This window comes from Rhinoraja longicauda, chromosome 5 (genome assembly GCF_053455715.1).
Source record: "Rhinoraja longicauda isolate Sanriku21f chromosome 5, sRhiLon1.1, whole genome shotgun sequence".
Taxonomy (NCBI): Eukaryota; Metazoa; Chordata; class Chondrichthyes; order Rajiformes; family Arhynchobatidae; genus Rhinoraja; species Rhinoraja longicauda.
The window spans coordinates 86,065,149-86,081,502 of record NC_135957.1 but is presented as its reverse complement, the minus strand read 5'-3'; the positions used below and the strand labels follow the sequence as shown (position 1 = coordinate 86,081,502).

Below are 16,354 nucleotides of genomic sequence, written 5' to 3'. Positions count from 1 at the left end.
ATCAAATACCTTGCTGAAGTCGATATAATGACATCCGCGGATTTTCGCTCATCAACCTTTTTAGTTACTTCAATAAAATCAATCAGCTAAGTCAGCAATCAGCTTGACCTTGAGTATTGAATCTTACTCAGTCTTGAGTAACATGCAAAGTGCAGAAGAAACTCGGAGGATAAGTGGATGGAATAGACAGATGGCGTTTTGGGTTGAGACCCTTCTTCAGGCTGATTGTACTCAGGGAGAAAGCTGGAATAGAGAGGTGAGGGCGGGACAGGGCTTGGCAAGTGAAAGGTAATGAGTCTGTGTCACAACTCGGTCGAAGAGCCGGAGAACAATAGGAATCACAGAGTGGGAGCAGTGAGGGACTCATAGAACCATTAAAGAGAGTGAAGGAGAACCTGAAAGTAGACATCTTTGCAGAGATTTTGCAGTGGTGTAGCGAAATGGAGACACAAGGAATTAAAATATTGTGCAGGAAGGAACTGCAGATGCTGGTTTAAATCAAAGATAGACACAAAAAGCTGGAGGAACTCACCGGGTCAGAAAGCATCTCTGGAGGAAAGGAATCGGTGACGTTTTGGGTTGAGTCTCTTCAATCTGAAGAAGGGTCTCGACCCAAAACGTCATCTATTCCTTTTCTCCAGAGATGCTGCCTGACCCGCTGAAATACTCCGACATTTTGTGTCTATCTTTGAACTGCAATATTAGTTTGAATCTGAATCCACCCACCACTGAACCTGGAAATGCCTGTGCTGAAAGGCACAAAAGTACAAATTAAACGGTGTGGATTTTTCATTTTGTTGGTCATTAATTTGCTGTGAATTCCTGGCATGTAAAGACGTTTGAGCTGGATATCCTCCAGAACGCTTATAGAAACATAGAAAATAGGTGCAGAAGTAGGCCATTTGGCCCTTCGAGCCAGCACTGCCATTCAATATGATAGAAACATAGAAAATAGGTGCAGGAGTAGGCCATTCGGCCCTTCGAACCTGCACCGCCATTCAATATGATCATGGCTGATCATCCAGCTCAGTAACCTGTACCTGCCTTCTCTCCATACCCCCTGATCCCTCTAGCCATAAGGGCCACATCTAACTCCCTCTTAAATATAGCCAATTAACTGGCCTCAACTACCTTCTGTGGCAGAGAATTCCACAGACTCACCACTCCCTGTGTAAAAAAATGTTTTCTCATCTCGGTCCTAAAAGACTTCCCCCTTATCCTTCTGTGACCCCTGGTTCTGGCCATTCAATATGATTATGGCTGATCATGCTAAATCAGTACCCCGTTCCTGCTTTTTCCCCAAATCCCTTGATTCCTTTAGCCCTAAGAGCTATATCTAACTCTCTTGAAAACATCCAGTGAATTGGCCCCCACTGCCTTCTGTGGCAGAGAATTCCACAGATTCACAACTCTCTGGGTGAAAACGTTTTTCCTCATCTCAGTCCTAAATTCTTATTCTTAAACTGTGAGCCCTGGTTCTGGATTCCCCCAACACAGGGAACATTTTTCCAGCATCTAGCCTGCCCAATCCTTTAAGAATGTTATATGTTTCTATAAGATCCCCTCTCATCCTTCTAAATTCCAGTGAATACAAGCCCAGTCGACCCATTCTTTCATCATATGTCAGTCCCGCCATCCTGGAAATTAACCTGGTGAACCTACGCTGTACTCCCTCAATAGTAATAATGTCCTTCCTCAAATTAGGAGACCAAAATTGCACACAATACTCCAGGTGTGGTCTCACCAGGGCCCTGTACAACTGCAGTCGGACCTCTTTGCTCCTAAACTCAAGTCCTCTCGCAATGAAGGCCAACATGCCATTAGCTTTCTTCGCTGCCTGCTGTACCTGCATGCTTACTTTCAGTGACTGATGTACAAAGCACACCTAGGTCCTGTTGCACCTCCCCTTCTCCTAATCTGATACCATTTAGATAATAATCTGTTTTCCTGTTCTAGCCACCAAAGTGGATTACCTCACATTTATCCACATTATATTACATCTGCCATGCATCTGCCCACTCACCCAACCTGTCCAAGTCACCCTGCAGCCTCGTAGCATCCTCTTTGCAGCTCACACTGCCACCCAGCTTTGTGTCATCCACAAACTTGGAGATGTTACATTTAATTCCCTCGTCTAAATCGTTAATATATATTGTAAATAACTGGGGTCCCAGCACTGAGCCTTGCGGCACCCCACTAGTCACTGCTAGTCACTGCTATGGCTGCAAGCAGGGCCGGACAATTGCTCAGTGTTGACTATTTATACTTTTATCACATGCTATTTAAGTTTCAGTGTTCAATTATACCGTCAGACCATTCATTTGATCGGGCAAGTTTCCTAGATGCATGGTTAATGTTATTCATAAATGCAGTGACACTTATATTGATGGATGGTGTTAGTTAGCCTTTCATGTGGGTGTACTGTTATGTCTAAAATGGTAACAGGAAGTATAATTGAAATATTAATCAGTAAAATACTAGACGTATGCACTAAATGCATGGTATATGCATAGTAACATATGGAACTTTCAATATCTTGAGAAATTCTCTGAGCCACATTAATGTTCATCTGCTTTTATAGTGTAGGTTTATCGACATGGGAATGGTGAGAATGCAGTTTTTGATTTACTTCAAAAGAACAGGTTTAGTTTGGGCTGGACTACTTGTCTATTGATTTTACTCACAGCATCAGAGTCATACATCATTGAGACAGACCTTTTGACCCACCACACCCACTGTGACCATCAAATACATGTAATTATTAATCCCATTTACCAGCAGTAAGTTTAGTTTAGAGATACAGCATGGAAACAGACACTTCGCCTCACCGAGTCTACGCTGACCAACGATCCCCGCACACTAACACTATCATGCACACACGAGGGACAATTTATAATTTTTTACAAAGCCTATTAACCTACAAACCTTTACGTCTTTGGAGTGTGGGAAGAAACCGGAGCACCCGGAGAGAACGTACAAACTCCGCACAGACAGCACCCATGGTCAGGATGGAACCCTGGTCTCTGGTGCTGTAAGCAACAACTCTACTGCTGCGTCACTGTGCTGTCAGTCTCTGCATTGGTAATTCAAGTGCTCATCAAGGCATTTTTAAATACTTTGAGAGGCCCTGTCATCATCACTCATTCGGAGAGTGCAATCCAAATTCCAACTACCGTCTGAGTGAATAGGTTCCTCTTCAGATCCTCTCTAAACCACTTACCCCAAACCCGAAACCTATACTCTTTAGTTTTAAGGTAGACACAAAATGCTGGAGTAACTCAGCGGGCCAGGCAGCATCTCGGGAGAGAAGGAATGGGTGACGTTTCGGGCCGAGACCCTTCTTCAGACTGATGTCAGGGGACGGCTCGATTGTCGAGAGATGCTGCCTGACCTGCTGAGTTACTCCAGCATTTTGTGTCTACCTTCAATTTATACCAGCATCTGCAGTTTTTTTCCTACACTCTTCTTTAGTTTTACTTGCATCTGCAATGGAAAATGGTTTCCTACTGTTCACTCTATTTGTGCCTTTCATAAGTTATTTTTTCAGTACCCTCCATCCCAAGAAAACAAACCTAACTTATTCAGTAATAAAAACTGAAAATGTTGGACAAACTCGACAGGCCATTTTGCATCAGTAGAAAGAGACAATGTTAATGTTTCAGCTCTAATCTCCCTTTATCAAAACTGAGAAAGCGAAATTATTTAGTCGAGGTTGCAGAGAAGAAGGGTTGAACAAAGGAAATGTCTCCAACAGGATAAAATGATCAGCGGATTAAGTGGCATTTAATATCATGTTGTCTTTGCGATATCGCTTTAATGTTATATAGTCTGTATAATGTTTTACAGTCTGGCCTTGTGGGACCTGCCCACTGTATAAATAATAGAAAAGAGGATGGCAAACAAAAATGGCTAGTTATCATACAGACAGAAAGAAAGAGCTATTTATCTAACAGTTGAAGAGTTCGATAATGCAGGCTATAATGCGCCCAGGCAGTGTTGTTCCTCCAATTTATGTTGGGCCCCCTTGTGCAGGAAGGACTGAATGGGAATAGGATGTTGATTTAAGGTGCTGGTCAGCCTGAATATCGGGATAGTTAGTCTAGTGTCACGTGTACCGAGGTACAGTGAAAAGCTTTTGTTGTGTGCTAACCAGTCAGCAAAAAGACAATACATGATTCCAATCGAGCCGTCCACAGTGTATAGAGATACATGGTAAGGGAGTAATGTTTAGTGCAAGGTAAAGCCAGCAAAGTCATGTCATAAGGAATATGAGTAGAGTTAGGCCATTCAGCCCATCAAGTCTACTCCGCCATTCAATCGTGGCTGATCTATCTCTCCCTCCTAGCCCCAGCCTCCTGATAGTCTGAGGGTCACCAATGAGGTAGATAGAAGATCAGGACTGCTCTCTGGTTGTGATAGGATGATTCAGTTGCCTGATAACAGACGGGAAGAAACTGTCCCTGAATCTGGAGGTGTGCGTTTTCACACTTCTGTGCCTTTTGCCTGATGGGAGAGGGGAGGAGGGAGTGGATCATTCCTGCAGATTGAGCAGTGGATGATTGAAAGTCATCTGTGTTTTGATTCTCAATGGTGAACTTGAATGCCTGATTGGAAAGAACTGCAAGTGGATGGCTGGAATGATGATTTGGTGGGAAAGGACAGGTGTAGCACCCTCTGCAGTTGCATGGGGAATGATAGGTAGGGACTAGGACTAGAGAGTCACAATGGAAGTGATCCCTTCAAAATGTTGAATATATATGGTATTGGTTTATCATTGCACATGTACCGAGATGCAGTGAAAAGCTTTGTGTGCTATCCAGACAAATCATACTGTGCCTGAGTACAATCAAGCCATACACAAGTTTAGTTTAGAGATACAGCGTGGAAACGGGCCCTTCGGCCCATTGGGACCGCGCCGACCAGCGATCCCCACATATTAACACTATCCTACACACACTAGGGGCAATTTTCACATTTACCAAGCCTATTAACCTACAAACCTGTGCGTCTTTGGAGTGTGGAAGAAAACCGAAGATCTCGGAGAAAACCCACATGGTCACGGGGAGAATGTACGAACTCCGTACAGACAACATCCGTCGTCTGGATCGAACCCAGGTTTCTGGCGCTGCAAGCGCTGTTAGGCAACAACTCTATCATTGTGCCAACCTGCGCCCCAATGTGTCTTTGAAGAAGAAGAGTTCTGACGTGAAACGTCACCAATCATTTTTCTCCAGAGATACTGCCTGACCCGCTGAGTGACTCCAGCACTGCCTCTATCCACATTAGTACAATGTCTCAATGGTATTTTATTGTCACAAGTACGTGGCTATAGTGACATCCTTTTTTTGCTTACAAGTTAGTAGAAAACTCACTTTACATCTGCACAATCATGCTTAAGTGCAAAATTCTTGATTAGTACAGGTGGCAGGGGTTATGGGGAGAAGGTAGACTGGGGTTGAGATGGAAAGAGATCAGCCATGATTGAATGGCGGAGTAGACATGATGGGCTAATTCTGCTCCTATCACTTATGAACTTAGTGGAAGATAGTAGATTGCACCAAGGCAGAGGGCAGCAGATCATACACTGCCGCAGGTGGGGCTTTGGGGGAGTGGGAGGTGTTTTGAGAAGGGGGTTTGGGGGTATGGAGGTTGAGGGAGTTTGGGAGAAAGGAAGTGATTATTTGGGAGGGGTGGGGTTTTGGGGAAAGGGGAGGTTTTTTTACAGCAGGTAGTGCAAAGATAACAAAAAATACTAGAGTTCAGAATATAGTGCCACAGCATTTTAGCGTTACAGGGAAGGTACGCTATGAGGTGGGCTGGAAGATTGGGACCACACCTCAGCCGTTCTGTAGCCTGATAGCAGCGGGCTAGAAGCTGTTCCTGAATCTGGTGCTAGTGGTATCTTGTTGTGGATGCAATGATGGAATCTTGGTTTAAGGAATGAAATGAATGGTATGGTGATCAGTACTGTACACACTGCTCTGACTATCGTCCAACCATTGTATTATGATGCTGTACCATACCCTTTCCGCTCTTATATTCCATGCCCTGGCTAAAGAAGGCAAAATATTCCATATCTCATTGAGAGCTGCACAGTAAGGTTTCTCATAAGAGATTCTGATTTGGCTTTTTTTTTGCCTTTCTATATATATTCTGGTCTATTACGTCACCTCTTCCATTCCTCCAGAGTTGCTGTCTGACCAGAGTTGCTGGAGTTATGCCAGCTTTTTGTCAAGTCAAGTCAAGTCAATTTTATTTGTATAGCACATTTAAAAACAACCCACGTTGACCAAAGTGCTGCACATCTGATTAGGAAAAAAAAAGAAACATACAGTGGCAGGCAGCCAAACACAACGGCGCGGCCATCTTGAACAAAATGTTTAACTAAAGCAGAATGGTGTCCCGCGGCCGCGCCGCGTGTCTATCTTTGGTTAAACCAGCATCGACAGTTTCTTCCTGCACACTCCTTAACCTATTGAGTCACAAGACTGGGTCAAATAGTGGACAGGGCGGCACAGCGGTAGAGTTGCTGCCTCGCAGCGCTAGAGACCTGGGTTCGATCCTGACGACGGGTGGTGTCTTTACAGAGTTTGTACGTTCTCCCTGTCACCACGTGGGTTTTCTCCAGGTGCTCCGGTTTTCTCCCACACACCATAGACGGAGAGGTTTGTAGGTTAATTGGCTTCTGTAAATTGTAAATTTCCCCTCGTGTGTAGGATAGTGCTGGTGTACGGGGTGATCGTTGGTCGAAGGGCCTGTTTCCACACTTTATCTCTAAAGTACAAAATATAGTCTACGTTTAGGTACATTCTAGCACCTTCTATGCTGTGTCACCACGGCAATGTCAGTGAAGGCAGATATATTCAGATCCGCATGGTGATTCTACACCTGTCTGTTTGATGCTTGCTGTATACAAAGTTTGTATACTGAGAACTTTACAGAGTTTCCATCAGTGATGTTTATTTGTTTGTATATACGATACAAAAGGTGACCTTTTAGTGTCACAAGTTGTAATTAGAAAAATTAAGCAGTAGAATGTGCATTTTCCACAAACCAGTGAATGATACCCAGTTTAAAAACATGCTTTGTCTGTATCAAAAATTGTTAAGAAATTAGATCAAGACAATGGTAGATAAAAGGAAGGGAAAAAGATGGGATGCAGATACATCGTTCCCTGAAAATGGCATCATAGGTAGACACGGTGGGCAAGAAGGTTTTTGGTAAGTTGGACTTCATCAGTCAAAGTATTGAGTGTAGACGTTGGGATGCTATGTTGCCATTGTACAAGATGTTGGTGAGTCTGCATGGAGAGGATTGTGTAGGAAGGAACTGCAGATGCTAGTTTAAACCGAAGATAGACACAAAATGCTGGAGTGACTCAGCGGGACAGGCAGCATCTCTGGGGAGAATGAATGGGTGACGTTTCGGGTCGAGACCCTTCTTCAGACATATTGTGTCTGTGAACCCGGAATGTTTTCAGTTTTGGACACCCTGAGATCGGGAGGATGTTGTTAAGCTGGAAAGAGTACAGGGAAGAATTCCGAGGATGTTGCCAAGGTTTGAGGCCCTGAGCTATCGGGAGAGGTAGGGTAGGCTAGGACTTTATTCCTCACAGCGCAGAGAATGAGGGGGTGATCTTAGAGAGGCATATAAAATCACGAGGGGAATGGATAGGTTTCATGCGCAGAGTCTTTTACACAGAGTGGGGGAATCAAGAACCAGAGGCATAGGTTTAAGGTGAAAGGGGAAAGATTTGACAGGAACCTGAGGAGTAGCCTTTTCATACGAGGATGGTGGGTATATGGAACGAGCAGATAGTTGAGGCCGCTATAACAAGATTTAAAAGACATTTGGACAGGTACATGCGTAGGAAAGATTTAGAGAGATATGGGGCAAAAATGGGCTGGTGGGACTAGTGTAAGTGGGGCATCTTGAACAGAGGGTTCCCGTGGAAAGAGCTGTGAACTTAACGTCTTATGTCAAAGGCAGACAATGTTGTTTTAAGTTGTAGAGAGGGTGGGGTGATGTACATGAAGCAATGGGGATATTTATGATATGGTGAAGGCAGGGTTGCTGTGGTAATAAGCTGTTGAGGGGCCCATCGGGTTGACAGGTTAACAAGGGCAAGTTGCGCGGTGTAAATGTGTTTCGATGCCTTTCCCAAAGTTCAGCCAAATCCAAGTACAGGTGACCCCCACTTTACGGCCATTTCAGTTATGGGAACTTGTCCTTACAGAATTTACGTATGACCAAAAGTTTGAGATATGGATTTGAGATAGAGCTCTTAAAGATAGCAGAGTCAAGGGGTGAAGGCAGGAACGGGGTACTGATTGAGAATGATCAGCCATGATCCCATGAATGGCAGTGCTGGCTCGAAGGGCTGAATGGCCTCCTCCTGCACCAATTGTCTATCACCCATTCCTTCTATCCATGGATGCTGACGTTCCAGCTGAGTTACTCCAGCATTTTGTGCCCACCTTTAGAGTATTACGAACAGTTTTGGGCCCCATCTGTGGAAGGATGTGTTGGCGTTGGAGAGGGTCCAGAAGAGGTTTATGAGGAATGACCCGGGGATGATTGGGTTAACATATGATGAGCGTTTGTTGGCACTGGGCCTGTACTCACTGGAGTTTAGAAGGATGAGGGGGGAACCTCAATGAAACTGACAGAATAGTGAAAAACCTGGATGGAGTGAACGTGGAGAGGATGTTTCCATTAGTGGGAGAGTCGACGAGCAGAGGCCAAGCCTCAGAATAAAAGGACTTACCTTAAGAAATGAGATGAGGAGAAATTTCTTTAGTCAGAGGGTGGTGAATCTGTGGAATTATTTGCCACAGAAGGCTGTGGAGGCCATGTGAATGGATATTTTTAAGGCAGAGATAGATATATTATTTATTAGTACGGGTATCAGAGGTTAAGGGGGGGAGGCAGGAGAATGGGGTTAGGAGGGAGAGATAGATCAGCCATGATTGAATGATGGAGTAGACCTGATGGGCGGAATGGCCTAATTCTGCTCCTTTTACTTATTTGGGTTATTCTTTGTCCTTACAGAAATGTGTCCTTATAGAATTCATGTATTACCAAAACTTTGACATATGGATTACATTTTTCTCTCGTGGAATCTGTGTGGGATGGGACTGATCAAGTAATTAACTGAATAATAATATTTTTTCTTGACTCATGCACAACAGAAGATCGTAATATGGCGCAATTTCCAGGAATCTAACCCCCCCCCCCCATTTGGAGTGTTATTGGTTTTGGGCCCCGTATCTGAGAAGGATAGTGAAAGGCCTGGATAGAGTGGATGTGGAGAGGATGTTTCCACTATTGGGAGAGTCTAGCACAAGAAGGCACAGCCTCCGAATAAAAGGGCGTACCTATTCATGTATTTCATCATAGGGTGGTGAATCTGTGGAATTTATTGCCACAGATAGGTTGTGGAAGCCAACTCATTGGGTATTTTTAAGATGGAGATGAACAGGTTCATGATTATTGAGGATGTCAAGGGTTGTGGGGAGAAAGCAACGGGGTTGAGAGGGAAAGACAGGTCAGCCATGATTGAATAGTGGAGTAGACTGGATGGCCTAATTCTGCTCCTATGAACTTATGAACATGGGGGTCACCTTACCTAGGGAGAGTAATGAGTTTTGAACTGAGGTTTGAGTTTGGGTTTGAAATATGTAAACTTTTAATTTCCATGGAATTGAAATCTCTTTCTAAGGATTATAATTCCGAGTGTACTTTAGTGGAGGTGCAGTATGCGTTGAAGAAAGTATTCTTCTATCTTGCTGGCTGCAGCGGGTTAATTAGGTGTGAGGCTGGATCCCGATTGAACCATCGCCTGCCCAGGTACTGCCTGGCTTTGTGTCATGCTCACATCTGCAGTTTCTTGTGCGTTAATTGATTGAAAAAGCGGTTACGACGGAGAGGCACAGTTTAAGAATAAGGGGTAGGCCATTTAGAACGGAGATGAGGAAAAACCTTTTCAGTCAGAGAGTTGTGAATCTGTGGAATTCTCTGCCTCAGAAGGCAGTGGAGGCCAATTCTCTGAATGCATTCAAGAGAGAGCTAGATAGAGCTCTTAAGGATAGCGGAGTCAGGGGTTATGGGGAGGAGGCAGGAACGGGGTACTGATTGAGAATGATCAGCCATGATCACATTGAATGGCGGTGCTGGCTCGAAGGGCCGAATGACCTACTCCTGCACCTATTGTCTATTGTCTAATGAGGCAAGAATTGAATTATGCGTTTCATTAATGTGCAAGCGTTTGGGACTTGGTTAATTTGTGTTAAATTCTCACCAACAACGTTTGTACTTGTCACAAGTGAACCTTGTCTCGTGCTCTTTGGACCTCTGCTCGATGAATGAACCAGAATTTGCAATGTCTGCATATTCAGCCTAGAAACATAGAAACATAGAAAATAGGTGCAGAAGGAGGCCATTTGGCCCTTCGAGCCAGCACAGCCATTCATTGCGATCACGGCTGATCATCCACAATTAGTAACCCGTGCCTGCCTTCTCCCCATATCCCTTGATTCCACTAGCCTCTTGAGCTCTATCCAACTCTCTTTTAAATTCATCCAGTGACTTGGCCTCCACTGCCCTCTGTGGCAGAGAATTCCACAAATTCACAACTCTCTGGGTGAAAAAGTTTCTTCTCACCTCAGTTTTGAAGAAAAGCAATGTCACGTATTCCTGGTAGTGCAGAGAAGTTACATTTCCTATTTATGCCACATAACTCGTGCAGGTAAAATGCTTGAATTTTAACCGCTAATGCGGACATGTCAACGGCCTTTTGATCTGTCATTCAAAACCGTTACTTTTATTGGATCTGGAATATCGTATGCTGCTGAATTATATCCAGTTGGTATTCCTTCCGAGACGATTGATTACTCTCTGGTTTCCATACATGGTTTCACTTTACCACGCACGTTAGACGAGACTGCCGCAATAGAGCTTTACTTAAATGGAAATACAGTCATGGAAAGGACATTTCACCATGCGCTGTTATTTGCAGCTTGGTTTCCCTGCAAGTGCTCTCAGTGATGTGAAAATCAGAAATACGTCTCCAACCTTAGAAAGAAACAACAAAATGTGCATCTGGAACTGTTAATTATGATGCAATTGTAATATGATGCAACTCTCTCTGGTTTGTACATGCGGCAATGTGATCACTGAAGAAGCTGGCTTACATAACGTCACCCTATATCTATCGGTTGAATCGTGTTGATTCCATGCTGCATTATATCAGTGATGTAGTGGGCAGCTTACAACCCAGCGGTATGAATATTGATTTGTCTAACTTCAAGTAACCCTTGCATCCCCTCTCTCTCCACCCATCCTTGCTATTGAGGGCGTGCAGCGTAGGTTTACTAGGTTAATTCCCGGAATGGCGGGACTGTCATATGTTGAAAGACTGGAGCGACTAGGCTTGTATACACTGGAATTTAGAAGGATGAGAGGAGATCTTATCGAAACGTATAAGATTATTAAGAGGTTGGACACGTTAGAGGCAGGAAACATGTTCCCAATGTTGGGGGAGTCCAGAACAAGGGGCCACAGTTTAAGAATAAGGGGCAGGCTATTTAGAACTGGGATGAGGAGATGAGGAAAAACTTTTTCAGTCAGAGAGTTGTGAATCTGTGGAATTCTCAGAAGTAGAGGCCAATTCTCTGAATGCATTCAAGAGAGAGCTAGATAGAGCTCTTAAGGATAGCGGAGTCAGGGGGTATGGGAAGAAGGCAGGAACGGGGTACTGATTGAGAATGATCAGCCATGATCACATTGAATGGCGGTGCTGGTTCGAAGGGCCGAATGGCCTCCTCCTGCACCTATTGTCTATTGTCTATTGTACGGCTGATTTATTGTTGCCTGTCTTATTGTACTGCTGCACCTTTACTAATTATATAAAATTATTTCAATTTCTTTCCTACCAGTTGCTACGAGAACTGAAGCACCCGAACGTGATTGCCTTGCAGAAGGTATTTCTTTCACACAGCGACAGAAAAGTATGGCTCCTGTTTGATTACGCAGAGCACGATTTATGGGTAAGGACTGTCACTAGAATCTTAAGCACATGAAATGGGAATATTAGCTGATGAATGCACTATGTTCAGTTCCATCTGTAACTCCTTAGAGAAAGAAGTGCCCCTTGTTTCCAAGTAGAAAGATCCACAAAACATATGGTCACGGAACATACAGTCTTAAGAAGAGTGTCGACCCGAAACGTCACCCATTCCTTCTCTTCAGAGATGCTGCCTGCCCCGCTGAGTTACTCCAGCATTTTGTGTTTGTCTTCGTTTTAAATCAGTTCTTTCCTCCACATAACATACGTTGTGTGGGGTGGCACATGGGTAGTTGCAGCCTTACAGCACCAGAATCCTGGTTTCGATCGTGATTTCAGGTGCTGTCTGTACAGAGTTTGTACGTTCTCCCTCACCTGTGTGGGTTTTCCCCGGGTGCTCCGGTTTCCTCCCACATTCCAAAGACGTAAGGGTTTGTAGGCTAATTGGCTGTTGTAAAATTGTAAATTGTCCCTCGTGTGTAGGACACAACTAGTGTGATTGTTGGTCGGTGTGGACTCGATGGGCCGAAGGGCCTAGTTCCTTATTGTATCTTTCAGCTATTATTTAATAAGATCCTGGCTTTCCTGACTGTAGACACAGCTTTTAGGCTTGGGCTACTCAGAACTGAGCAGTATTTGTTCAACATAAAGCTAAGACAATGACCAAGTCTAGCAAGATGGAGACACAAGAGCCTGCCGATGCTGGAATCTTGAGCAGAACACAAAATGCTGGAGGAACTCAGTGGCTCAGGCAGCATCTGTGGAGGGAATGGATATGTGACATTTTGGATCGTGACGTGTACCCACCATCATCTGTGTGAAAAAGTTACCCCTCAGGTTTGTATTAAATCTTGCCCCTTTCACTTTAAACCTATGGACCTCTTGTTTTTGATTCCCCTACGATGGGTAAAAGACTCTGTGCATTCACCCTGTGTACTCCTCTCATGTTCCTGTACTTCCCTTGAAGATCACACCTCACCCTCGTACGCTGCAAGTTATGAAGTTCTAGCTTCCCAACCGTTCCCTGAAGCTCAGCACACGTGTGTGCGTTAACATATCTTATAGAAAGAGGGAAGAAAAGGAATGGGAAAACGACCTTGAGTGTGACCTGGATGTTCCACTGAAAATATTAGACCAAAGGACCAATAAAGCTTGGGATTTAATAAATAAAGGCATGGAATACAAGTATTAGTGTTGATAAATTTATGCCGGGTAAAGAACTCTGTCCAGTTAGCTGCACAGCAAAATAAATAAAGCTGCAATCTCGAGCAACCAACAATCTACTGGAGGAACTCAGCGGATCGAGGCGAGGTGAGAGGCGAGATACTGCAGCCTTGGAGAAAGATGAGATCAGGGGCAGAATAGAAAAGGAAGGATTTCATCTAGATTTTCTAGATAATCTAGAGTTGCTGCCTTACAGCGAATGCAGCGCCTGAGACTCAGGTTCGATCCCGACTACGGGCGCAGTCTGTACGGAGTTTGTACGTTCTCCCCGTGACCTGCGTGGGTTTTCTCCCAGATCTTCAGTTTCCTCCCACACTCCAAAGACGTACAGGTATGTAGGTTAATTGACTGGGTAAAATGTAAAAAGTGTCCCTAATGTGTGTAGGATAGTGTTAGTGTGCGGGGATCGCTGGGCGGCGCGGACTCGGTGGGCCAAAGGGCCTGTTTCCGCGCTGTATATCTAAATCTAAAAATCTAATAAACTATTTTGAAAAAGGGTGTATGGGAAAGACTGAAACGTGATTAGAACATTAGGGGAGTTGGGAGCCCCAAAGAGACCTGTCCCTCACAAAATGTGTAGGAAGGAACTGCAGATGCTGGTTTATACCGAAGACAGACACAACGTCACCCATTCCTTCTCTCTAGGGACGCTGCCTGTCCCGCTAAGTTACTCCAGCATTTTGTGGCTATCTCTCACAAAAGTCAGCACTTGTAAAGGTGACAGATTGACATAGCACAAAACGAGACTATTTATCCTTCGCGGATCTTTAAAGGAGTTCGTCTCCTCCCTCACTTTTTCCTCATATCTTTCTCTATTTTTTCTCCAATCCACACTCTTTCAACAGTTCATTTCAAATTATATAAAAAGGTGTATGAAAGTTGTTCCTTATATCATCTTTTTTTGTGATAATTCACCTTAATTCGATGTAATCTTGCTATTCACACTTTAGCCATTGGAAGAAATCTTTATTAACTCTTTCTAAAGCCTTTGTGATTTTAAATGCCTCTCAATATTTAGTGTGCCAGCTACTCTAGGGATGTACATAAATTTCCATTACTTGGTCTGCTTGTTGTAAGTGCTTGTTGTGTACACAATTGAAGGATGGCGGCAGGGACAAGGTCGAGCCCGACATTTAACAGGATGAATTAGAAATCTTAAACTGATCATCATCCAACACTAATCAATAAACTGACTTTTCTTATGAAATAGGCTAGCCTAAGTTGAAATAACCTACCCAAGGTTGAGCAGGCTGGGACTCTCTTCCTTGGAGTGCAGGAGGATGAGGGGTGATCTTATAGAGGTGTACAAAATCATGAGAAGAATAGGTCGGGTAACTGCAGAGCCTCTTGCCCAGAGCAGAGGAATTGAGAGCCAGGGGACATAAGTTTAAGATGAGGGGGGAAAGATTTAATAGGAATCTGAGGGGTAATATTTTCACACAAAGGGTGGTAGGTGTATGGAACGAGCTGCAAGAGGAGGTAGTTGAGGAAGGGACTATCGCAACATTTAAGAAACATTTAGACAGGTACATGGATCGGACAGGTTTGGAGGGATATGGACCAAACGCAGGTAGGTGGGACTAGTGCAGATGGCACATGTTGGTTGGTGTGGGCAAGACTCCGCTATCCTTAAGAGCTCTATCTAGCTCTCTCTTGAATGCATTCAGAGAATTGGCCTCCACTGCCTTCTGAGGCAGAGAATTCCACAGATTCACAACTCTCTGACTGAAAAAGTTTTTCCTCATCTCAGTTCTAAATGGCCTACCCCTTATTCTTAAACTGTGGCCCCTTGTTCTGGACTCCCCCAACATTGGGAACATGTTTCCTGCCTCCAACGTGTCCAACCCCTTAATAATCTTGTACGTTTCGATAAGATCCCCTCTCATCCTTCTAATTGGAGGCCTGTGAGCAGTGGTCTGCCACAGGGATCGATGCTGAATCCACCGCTACAAGTCAACTACAGTAACGATTTGGATGAGTGTTGTTAACATAGTTACCATGTTTACAGATGAGACTAAAATTAGTTGTGTAGTGAACAGTTTTACCTGGGATTACAACAGAATCTAGATGAATTAGGGAAGTGGCCAAGGATTTGCAGATGGAATTTAACTTGGACAAGTGCAAATGTGTTGCGTTTTGGTAAGATAAACCAGGGCAGGACTTCCACGGTAAATGTTAGGGATGGAAAATATCGTGGAACAGAGAGACCAAGGGGTACATAGTTACCTGAAAGCGACACACAGGTAGACATGTGGTGAAGAGGGCACACTTGCCTTCATTGGTCAGGGTTGGCATGTGGCAACTGTACAAGACTTTTGTGTGACTGCATCTGGAGTACTATGTGCAATTCTAGTTGTCTAGTTATAGGGAGCATGCCATTAAGCTGGACAGGATGCAGAAAAGATTGCCAAGGATGTTACCAGGACTGCAGTGCCTGAGTTAAAGGACAGTTTGACAGGCTGGGATGTGTTTCCATGAAGTGTAGGAGGTTGCGGGCTGATCTTACTGAGGTACATAAAATCATGAGGGATGTCGTATAGGTAAATGGTCACTGTCTTTTTCCCCGGGAGAGAGAAGTCTAAAACTAGAGGGCCTAAGAAGGAAGGATTCAAAAAGGACGTGAGGGGCAACTTTGTCATACAGATGGTGGTGGGTTTGTGGAACGAGTTGCCAGTGGAAGCTGTAGAAGCGAGCACAATTACAATGTTCAGAAGACATTTGGATAGGTACAATGATAGAAGAGGGTTGAAAGGACATTGCCTAAATGCAGCCAAATGGGACTAGTTTAATTTAGTTTAGAATTTAGTTACATTTCGAGATATAGTGCAGAAACAGGCTCTTCGGCCCACCGAGTCCGCACCGACCAATGATACTCCACACACTAGCATTATCCTACACACGCAGGGACAATTAACAATTATACCAAGCCAATTAACTTACGAACCTGTACGTCTTTGGAGTGTGGGAGGAAACTGAAGATCTCGGAGAAAACCCATGCAGGTCATGGGGAGAACGTACAAACTATGTACAGACAGCGCCCGTAGTCAGGATCAAACCCGGGTCTCG

General features: G+C 44.2%; 1 protein-coding gene across 1 annotated transcript in view; it reads left to right on the top strand.

The window, feature by feature from the left end:
• The window catches only part of cdk19 (cyclin dependent kinase 19), a 150,783-nt gene that overhangs the window by 32,976 nt on the left and 101,453 nt on the right, over positions 1–16,354 (top strand). The window contains exon 3 of the mRNA XM_078400264.1: positions 11,937–12,047. Within this exon, the coding sequence (XP_078256390.1) occupies positions 11,937–12,047 (111 nt within the window). The remainder of the gene's footprint in view (positions 1–11,936; positions 12,048–16,354) is intronic.